This window comes from Trichomycterus rosablanca, chromosome 11 (genome assembly GCF_030014385.1).
Source record: "Trichomycterus rosablanca isolate fTriRos1 chromosome 11, fTriRos1.hap1, whole genome shotgun sequence".
Taxonomy (NCBI): Eukaryota; Metazoa; Chordata; class Actinopteri; order Siluriformes; family Trichomycteridae; genus Trichomycterus; species Trichomycterus rosablanca.
Window position 1 is genome coordinate 35,640,990 of NC_085998.1, and position 10,774 is coordinate 35,651,763.

The following is a 10,774-nucleotide window of genomic DNA, read 5'->3' on the forward strand; positions in this document are numbered from 1 at the left end:
TGGGTCATGTGACTGTATCTGTTCTGAGTGTGAGGCCGGTTTTACTGTGTGTCTGCAGCAGCAGCTGTTTGTCGGAGGCCGAGACGGACTGGTGCTTGTGGCCCTGCACAGGTGTCACATTTATGGGCAGGGCTGTGCGGAGTGCTGCTTGGCCCGAGACCCTTACTGTGCCTGGGATGGCTCTCACTGTTCCAGATATGTACCTACATCCAAGAGGTAAATATGCACACGAGCAATTAGGTAATGGGTTCTGGTGCTTAAATTATTGACTCACATGTGCGGATCCAGACTGCAGCTGTTATGACATTACCCACTGTATGTACTGTATGTTATTAATTTGTTTTATATATCATTTTATATACTCAAGTATAATTTTTTATCAACTTTTTTAGTTATTATTTATCATTTTTTTTCAGTAGATTAGTATGCATGTACCATTGTATCCTATGGAGTGAAGCAGTGCCACTTACATTGTCGCTGCACTACCTTAAGCATATCACAGAATGCTGATTTTCTGCTTCAATGCTTAGCAAATCTGATTGAACTTTGTCACATTAACAGTGCTCTAAAAAGATCAGCAGCAAACTGGATCAAATTGTTTATATGACATAGACAGAAACATAGCACAGACACGGCAGAGAGAAACTAATTCTCACTGTTTTACAAAACCCTAAACTGTCGGATTCCAAATGAAATATAACCACTGCACTGTGTAAAAAATACAGCAGGGTAACTAGTGAGCTGTGAAACAAATAGACCAGATTTGCATTATAGATAGCAGTCCCACGTTTCCTAATAAGATTTATTGAAGCTATAAAGTTTCATGAACCAGGTTCTTCCTTTTCTTATCTTTTCACATCTCTGAATGATGACAACTACAGAGCTATCATGTCTTAAACTAAAATACATTTCATACAAAACTGCATATAAATGCAGTCAATACTGTCAGTTAATATTATATTATATTATATTATAGTCCATCGAGTTGCCATGTATCATGTGACAGGCATCAACGCCAAGGTACGAGGACATTTGCGCTTCATTCACCGCAGGGCTGGGCGGTAAACATGTATGCATGTGAAAGCTTAGAGTACTAAATAGGAGAGTAAATATCAGATGAGAGTAGCAGAATTATGTTTACATTATTAATATAAGAAGGTAGTATTAATATAAATAAGTAGTACTGAGAGTACGTTTAAGTTAATAATGAAAAGGGTAATATGTAGTGTATTGTACGTGACATTGGGGGAAAAGTTAGTGAATGGTAAAGCGTGTGTGCTCCGCTATGCCCTCACTCTGACCCACTTATTCATGGTGAGTTATTTTTTAGACTTCGACAGAGGAAAAAAAATATAAATATTTGATTTTCTTCTACAGCTTCTCTGATATAGAGCGTTTTGGGAGTGAACTGGACAAGCAAATTGATTAGAGCAGCTTTGTTGTTGAGATGATGTATGTGAGCTGCCAAAAAAGTTTTCTTGCCCTTTTCTCTCTTGCTCCAGCGTTCAGGTTTGCTGCTGACACAAGCAGGTCAGGTCAGTCCCTGCAAATGCAGAGTCAGAGAGAGAGAGAGAGAGAGAGAGAGAGAGAGAGAGAGATTATTTCTGCACCTGCTGACTTATTATTGCAAATAGTGTATTTTTATGCTCATTGTTTTAACAAAACTTTACTTTAACTTTACTTAACTTTATATTTATTACAATTAGAATGAAATGCCCACAATCCTACACAGTTTTTATTGGTTTGCATTTGCAGATCTAAAATGTAATTTCCTTTTTTAACAACTGCTGTATTCTGGTCAGGGTCAAAGCAGGTCTGGTTTCAACAAGAAACACTGCATGTAAATTGGAAAACCCTCGACAGTCACCAATCCATCACAGGGCTTTGACCAGAGGCAAGGTCAGCAGCGCTATCGGCCGGCTTTGCAGCTACATACGCACAGAGATGGATTGGCGTCCTGTCTGGGGTGTGTTACTGCATTGTGTCCGGTGACTGGAAAAACCAGGCCCGCGCCCGCCATGACCATGACCATATTGTTTTCATCTTTTTATGCATTTGCATGTCTGTGCCCACAGGAGGGCGAGGAGACAAGATGTCAGACATGGAGACCCATCTAGCCATTGCTGGGACACAGATGATGGTAAGTGTGTGTGTGTGTGTGTGTGTGTGTGTTTGTGTGAAGTATAAAAGCTTAGCTAAGAGCTTTGCATTGCGCTTAAGAGGGAACGCAGCATCGTCCAGAGGGGGTCACCTAATGGAATTCACAACCACATCTGAACATCTCCTTTATTCACAGACTGCGTCAGGGTAAACGCACAAACATGCACTCACGCTCACCGTCATCTAAATGCAATCTCTCTTTCGTCTTCCTTCGTATGCAGTTTCGGGTAAGGACGTCGAGGAGAAGGTGCTCTATGGTGTGGAGAGTAACTCGACTTTCCTGGAGTGCATCCCCAAATCCCAGCAGACCGAGATCCGCTGGTTTATACAAAGACCAGGAGCAGACCATCGCCAGGAGGTAACCAACTGTTCGGATGAACACATTTTGTGTGTAATCAAAACCATTAAAGCACAGACTTAATTGACTTGTGAATCTGATCTGCTCATCCATATCTATGCTATTTTAATCTGTAATAGTGTAATGAGCCACCATTCTCTCATTCTAAATATAGTCAAATATTTCCATAAGCAGGAATACACCCTACTCATGGCACCACACACTCACCCATTTACTCACAGCACTCAGTAGAAAACCCATGTGACCATAGGGAGAACATGGCATTTGTAGTCTAGTGGTTAAGATACTGGACTAGTGAGCAGAAGGTCGCTGGTTCAAACCTCACCACTGCCAGGTTGCCACTGTTGGGCCCTTGAGCAAGGCCCTTAACCCTCAATTGCTTAGACTGTATACTGTCACAGTACTGTAAGTCGCTTTGGATAAAAAGCGTCTGCTTAAAATGTAAATGTCACAGTGCTTTAGCACAAGTGTTAGAGCATGTGTTGATAATATATCTTTCAGCTTACAGCTTAATCACATCTTCTTTTATATCCAGATCAGTCCGTCCACCCTTTAAAGCTGCTCTATGATCTGTGGGAGCTTTGTGACAAAAGCAGAAGAGCAAACAAATGCTATTACTATTCCAAGTCTAATTATACAAAGTCTAATTTATAAGCATACCCGCAGTTAAACTATTGAAAGCACATGTGTTTTGGGGTAAAATAGTTTCTTTGTCTCTCAAGTTACATAATTTTGAACATGTTATCTAACAACAAGAGAAAGAACACCAAATAAACAGAGATCTACTCTAATACCTAATAAAGATTAATTACAGGGAATTTATATTAGCTTGAATAAAAACAGATGTAGCTGTAAAAAACAGATGTATCAGTACCTTTTTGCACTTTTTTGTTTAGATACCAGTCATTTATTAGTGATTTATTAATTGTGAAAATAAGAAGAGGTGAAGTTGAAATTAAAAACAGTGTTGTGGCCGGTAAAAACACACGCTGGAACCAGAGCTGGGATCTCGAATACATCGCATCGAATCTCAGCTCTGCCTACCGGCTAAGGCTGAGCGGCCACATGAACAACGATCGGCCTGTTGTTCAGATACGGGTGGGACTAAGCCGGATGGGGTCTCTCTCTCGTGACTGCTGGCTGATTGATGGCGCCTGCACAGAGATGAGAAAAGAGTGCTCTCAGGGTGTGTCTCTCCGTACACAACGCTGAGCTGCACTGCACTCGTCAAGTGTAGGTGATAAGATGCGTACGGCATGCTGCCCACGTGTCGGAGGGGGCGTGGGTTAGCTTCGTTCTCCTCAATCAGAGCGGGGATCGGCATTGAAACTGGTGTTTAATGGTGATGTTTAATTAAAATATTTCTTTGAAATATGAATAACGATCACCGTTGTGCACCGTTGTAGCTTAGCAGTTAAGGTACTGGACTAGTAATCAAAAGGTTGCTGGTTCAAGCCCCACCACTGCCAGGTTGCTGCTGGTGGGCCCTTGAGCAAGGCCCTTAACCCTCAATTGCTCAGGCTGTATACTATCACTGTACTGTAAGTCACTTTGGATAAAGGCATCTGCTAAAAGCTGAAAATGTAATGTGCACACAATTGCACTTTTAAAGCTTCTTTTAAAAACTTCTTAATATGCAGTGTAAGGATGAATTATGTCCTTTTTAATCAAGATAAATGTGTTGATAGTAAGAGTGAAAGGCAGGACGGTGGATAGATAAGCAAGAGGCTCCATCATTCCCAACATTCTTTAATATGCTTCCATTTTCAGCATCACTTTCCAAACCTGACCTTAGTTCACCAATACATAGACTTCTGTCTTTTTTTATTCATCATGTCTCGCTATTCCAGCTCTGGGTCTTCAGAATACCCAGCAGCCCTCATTATTCCTCATATATAAATATCCACACGTACACAGATATACTCTAGTTACAGATTTAAACCCTCATCACCCACATATCCTCACCTCCTCTGGCTCTCTGAAGTGTTCACACTGCAGAAATCAAGGCAAATTTGACCTTGTGCACCATGTGGGTGTTTTGCTGTGTGTTTATGTGTGTGTGTCTGTCTGTGTCTGTATGTGTTATGATGAATGTATATGTCCTGGGCTAACTCCTCTGTGTGTTATATCAGCAACATTTCTGTATTGATCCATCACTACTGTAGTTAATCACTCCTGAATAGCCTGAGCACTTATGTACACTTACAGTATGTATGTGTGTGTGTGTGTGTCAGGATTTGGCTGACCTTTGTGAAATCCTACAGAATGTGCTATATATCGCTTGCAGGAAAATATTTAAAGTCTTGCTGTGTGTAAACAGGCTCCCCCGCTTGATTTTGGTTTTATTTCACAGTTTTTTTCCCCCTGATCCTCCTCCTCTTCCCTCATTTTGCAAAAACAGATGCGTTATGACACAGCTGCTCAGAGCACCTGCAATACACACACACACACACACACACACACACACACACACAATTATTCACAAAACACCTGCAGCACAATTTTAAAAGATGACCCAACACTTTGCCCTTTAAAGAACAACAATGAGTGATGGGAACAAAATGCTTGCTTTGTGTTTGTGCGAACATGGTGCGTATGTCTTTGAGCGCTGGCACAAATATTTATCCAAACTAAACAGATACAGATTACAGCATGCCATCCCTAAAACAGCGTGATTTCCTCCCACACTCCCGCTAAAAACCTGCAGCTCTCAGGGCTTTATTATGAGACAGGAGAAGTGGAATGTCTCTCGAGTATTCAAGTACCTTTAATTACCATATTTGTCTCATAAAATCTTGATAGGAATGTTTATCAAGGTTAAAGGCACCAAAGTCCTGCAACAAGGAATGTTTAAAGCCATTTTAGAATGTACGTTTTGAGAAACTGGCATGAGACCGTGTAGAGTTCAAAATGTATTTATCCACAGCTTTATCCTCCTGAACAGGGCTTTGATGAGTCCAGATCTACCTAAAACACACTGTACAAGGCAGTATAATATTCACTTTAGTAAATTAGGGCATAATAAACTAATCTATCTCTTTATTGCTCATGCATAGCTAGTTTACCGACTCGAAGCAGGTTTCAAACACAGAGCTTGGAATAGTGCAGCACCTTTTGCACCACTGTGTTGTCTATATCAATGTTAGTCTTATATTATTGCTGTTAATTAATGCATGCATAATGTACTGTAATGGACAGGCACCATGTCCATCGTATGTCCTTATGGAAATGTGCTAGTGGCAAGTAAGCTGGTTGCAAGCTAGCGTTTAAAGTTTTGATCTTTTAACCATATTAAGCTTGGTTTTATAGACAGTATAACATATTACATTTGGTAGGCTCTGTCTTGTCCAGCTCACGGTATAATATACAGTATATATTCAGTATATTATATCATTTACGTGGAAATAATGTTAAGAAAAGCTTTTAATACCTGTAACATTTGCTGTAAAGAAAACTCTTACTAGACAAGATAGCTGTCTGTTAATCACTAGTTAGTCCAATAGAATGTGGATTAGAACACAGCAGCTGTAAAGTACATACAGAAAGACAACCGAACACATGTACATGAGCAAATCTGTATGTAGTTTGGTACATTGTTGAAATCCCACTTCAAAATCCAGGTCTGAATTATATAAAAAGAGCATTGGCTTGACGTTCTGTCCTCTTGTTTTATATACTTGATATACTGTGCTTAGACTTCCTTTAAGGGAATGTTTTAAATTAAAGGGCTTTTCTTTCCTTTTTAACAGAGGGAAACCTGGTAATTATTGTCAATTGTACATATGCTACAGATGCTAGAAATCAAGGGTCAAAAGCTGGAGTATTCCTTTAATCCTGTCATATTACTAAGTCTGTAAAATCGTAGTAGTCTGCTATGCATAGTTTATTGTTTTATAGTCCTAAACAGACACTAATATATGCACAAAGTAGAGTAAAAGCCAGTAAAGTGTGATTTTTTATGTGGATGTGTGCATGAGTAAGTGTGCACTTGTTTAAAGGAGCTGGTATGCTTTGAAGCCCCCTCATTTCTGTAAAGCACAGCTGCATTGTTTTAGCTCTTGACAACAGCATGACGTGAAAGCAGATTTGGCAGGCAGTGAAACACACGAGAGAAAGCTGCTTTTTAGATAAAGGAATCTCGGTTTTGTGAGAAAGGCCGAGATCGAGACGGTGATTGATAGGCAGTGTGACAAAAAGGAGACGGCCTTCGGTATGCTGACAGGCTGACTTCTCTTTGACCATGTCATCGCCTCTTTATGACTGTAACGCACCGCATCCTCTCATAGCTTTCTCAGGCTTGACCCCTACCTGCACAAGGACTGGGCTTCCTCTGTCAGAGGCCACCAAAGAAGTGAAAATGCACATTGAATATATTAGACTGGCTTATCACACACACACACACACACACACACACACTTTTCGACACACACTGTGCAGACCCTAAGTCTCCACTCTTCCTCTAGCAGCTTTAATACAGGCTCATTGTTTTCTGATTTGTCTAACCTGACTTTAATGGCCAATCACATAATGAGAGGTCAACAGGAAGCTGAGCCAAAAGGTGAAATAGTGGCCTCTCACCTCTTGTCCGAAAGAGGGTGGGAGTCATGCTGTGCACTACTTCACTTATCCTGGCCGTGTACAAGGGGTCAGAGTGATTTATGAGCGGCAGCTCTACAGGTGACATGTGATTTCTCCATCTGCAGTTAGAGGTGACACCTAATTACTGTGGATTGCAACGAATGATAAAGTGAACACTTTAATATTGAACTGAAAAGCTAAAATGTGCTGTTGTTTATGTATACCTTAAATGATATTGTTCGGTAAACCAGTGTTATAAATAGTAATATGCAATTGTAATAAATTGGTACTAACCTAAATTTCATTCTTAAGCCATCGTTAGTAGATTTTTCTAAATGTGATCCTATTAATTTATTTTATTGACAAAGTAAAGCTGTTTTGCTGTGTTGATTTTTAACATAGGTGTATTTCAAATGTGCGCCACCTGTGGCATTGTTTTTTAAACCACTGCGTGGCACCCAACACCCCTTTGGCATTATATCAGCTTGAAATTCCTGTAACTCTTTATAACCCAATGATATATTATGATGTATCCATAAAACAATTAATAACATGGTTTACATTCAAAGTTTGGGAGCCCCCAGTTTGCAAAATCAGACTTCATTTAGAAAAGGGGCGGCACGGTGGCTCAGTGGGTAGCACTGTCGCCTCACAGCAAGGTCCTGGGTTCGATCCCCAGATAGAGCAGTCCAGGTCTTTTCTGTGTGGAGTTTGCATGTTCTCCCTGTCCAAAGACGTGCAAGTGAGGTGAATTGGAGATACAGAATTGTCCATTAATGTGTTTTAAGATTAAACTTTAACTGGTTAATCTTGTGTACCGAGTAACGTTTCTCTCATGAATGTTACCAAAGTGTGTAAAACATGACCTCAATAAACCTCAGAAAATGCAAACCCTGCTTAAATTCATGATATATTTGATAGCTGCACTATTATGGACTGTTTCGTAGTGAACTAGATCACAGTTATTTTATTTGGAGATTGGGATTGGATTTTTCCCCAACAGTTGATGTGTGTGTTTCAGATCAAACCAGACGAGCGGGTGTTGGTAACAGAGCGGGGCTTGCTGATCCGCTGGCTGCAGCGCGGCGATGCAGGCCTTTATGTGTGCACAGCACAGGAGCACAGCTTCACCCATGCACTCCTCCACGTCTCTCTCAGAGTCCTAGAGCGTGGGCACATTCCTGGGCACCACCCAGTCGCTAGAGGACCCCCAGATCACCCCACGGACCTGACGGACGTGATGTCCGAGTCTCGGCACAGCTATAAGGATTACATGCGTGCACTGAGTGTGCCCTCTCTGGAGGAGTACTGCGAGGCATTGTGGCACAAAGAGAAGAAGCAGAAGCAGAAAGCCAAGTGGAAACACATGCAGGAGCTGCGGAAGAACAGGAACCGACGGCACCACCAAGGGGCGGCCATCTGAGTCGACGGCACTCCGGGAAAGAGTGCAGAGATGCTTATGCCCCAAATTAAAGCTGTTTCAGCTATATAAAGTGTTAAAACATTTTTCTAAAACCACCACTCTAGATTTTAGAGTGCAGAAACTTGGACCTTTCAGAAAGACACAAATAAACACAAAACCAGCTGTAAATGAGTGGCACTGGGACCACATGGAGACTAAAGCCTGCTATAAGGCCTCATTTGATGCCCACCTTCAGGGACTGGTTAGTTAAGACAATGATCAAGTAATATATACCACTTATATATACCACTGTTAACTCTGTAACTAGTTTAATCTGCTTTAAATGTTCTGTATTTGTGTCTGTGATTTATTTGAACAAACTTAATATTCCCACAACATGGTAAATTGGTGTTTGATTATTATACGATGCTTTTTGCAGTTTTATTAGGGATGCAAATTTTGCTGGTTTCTTTTAACCCTTAACCAACCATCATTACTTGATGGTTAACCGATGACTGAACAGTTTGATGCAAGTGCTAACTAAACACTCACTCACTCTCACTCCAAGTAGGGTCACATTCTCCTACAGGGCAATTCAGTGTCTCCAATTAACCTGACTGCATGTTTTGGACTGTGGGATGAAATCGGAGACACGGGGGGAACATGCGAACTCCACACAGAAAGGACCCGGACCGCCCCGCCTGGGGATCGAACCCAGTACCTTCTTGCTGTGAGGCGACATTATGCTACCCACCGAGCCACCGTGCCGCCCCTAACTAAACATGCTAATCAAAATGAATAAAAATACAGTCCATAAATTAAAGCTTTTCTGATAGCATGTGTTACTATAAGATGATAAGCAGAGTTTTAGCTTTATACTGGAGCACGATGCAAATTATCCACTTCATTTAAATACAAATTTTACACACAGATCCACATGTGTACAGTTTAACATGCCGTCAGAATCCATAGTGACACAAAACAGCTTCAGTTTCACTGTTTATAATATTAGATTATATAAATGCCTTAAAAAAAGTTCATAGTAAAACGGCAAATCTGGATACACACTCCAAACAATGACTTTTTCTCTCAGTTATCGGTTAACCAGTTTATTTTACTCATATATTGTTATCACTACACCTTTTACCAACATTAGTTTTTGACAAGAGAAAGACCAGGTCCTGTGATTCACGTATTTTTGGTAAATAAACAGTAACGGGGAAAAATGTCATTAGAAAAAAATCCACTGCTTCTCTGTTCACAGTATTTCAATTGTAAACCAGTTACAGAAATACATTCATGTTGAATGATTGTAAATATATATTTTGTACAGATGTGCATGCAATAGTTCTGTTAAAATTATAATTAAACATCATAAGTTAGGTAGGAAAAATATCTTTCTGTATGTTGCATTTTGTAGCTAGTTTGTTTATTTGATATAAAGTTATTTATAATTACAACAGAGTTGAAATAAACTCTTCTAAATGTCTGATGGTCCAGAAGTTTCTACTAAATCCATTCTCATATCCACTTACTATCTGTGTGATGTTTGTTGGTTCTTGCTTTGTCCATATTGGTACTCTTTCCTACCCTATCTTGAACAAAAAATGTAGGTGTGTGTAGATGAATGAAATCCTTGATCCTGTGTTTCGGAGATGGATTTCAGTCCTTTTGTGAACCTGGGCAGGATTAAGCGCTTAATACATCTTTGTGTAGTAAATTTTCTGTATTTTACTGTATGTAGTTAGGTAGTTTCTTATGCAAAAGAAATATTACTTAGACCCACCAGGACCCTGACCAGGATAAAGTGATGTTAAATCATGAAAATGAAATCAAATAAATTGAAATAAATAAACTTTTCTCTTGTACATGGTTAGGCTGGAGTCATAAAAGCAAACCTTGTCTTACAAGCGCTTATCTGTAGGTCTTCACCTAACACAATTCTATAAATTAGTAGTAAAACTTACAAAAACACCAAAAGTCTTCTTTCAAATTCCTTCAAAGTCTACATGAGATCAGGTTCATGAGAAAGCCAAACCATCCAGCCCTTCCGATTAGGCAAGACAACATGGGCAGCCAGTCTGACCAGTTGGAAGAGTGCTTAACCACATAGAGATGAGATTAAACAGAGAGAGAGGATGAACTTCTTACTGTCATCCATCACTCCACACACAGCCTGACCTCATGTTAGCCTTAACCTTCAGCGGTGACTACTGCATGACTGAGCGTTTGTGTGTGTGTACGTGTTCACGGTCAGGACACATCAGGACTTCCAT

At 40.3% G+C, this 10,774-nt stretch overlaps 1 protein-coding gene across 1 annotated transcript in view; it reads left to right on the top strand.

Moving 5' to 3' along the window:
• Positions 1-10,366, top strand: part of sema3d (sema domain, immunoglobulin domain (Ig), short basic domain, secreted, (semaphorin) 3D) — a 37,358-nt gene extending 26,992 nt beyond the window's left edge. Inside the window, exons 14-17 of the mRNA XM_063004279.1 lie at positions 59-216; positions 2,076-2,140; positions 2,382-2,518; positions 8,118-10,366. Coding sequence (XP_062860349.1) covers positions 59-216; positions 2,076-2,140; positions 2,382-2,518; positions 8,118-8,519 — 762 coding nt within the window. The 3' untranslated portion in view covers positions 8,520-10,366. The remainder of the gene's footprint in view (positions 1-58; positions 217-2,075; positions 2,141-2,381; positions 2,519-8,117) is intronic.
• Positions 10,367-10,774: the final 408 nt, after the last annotated feature.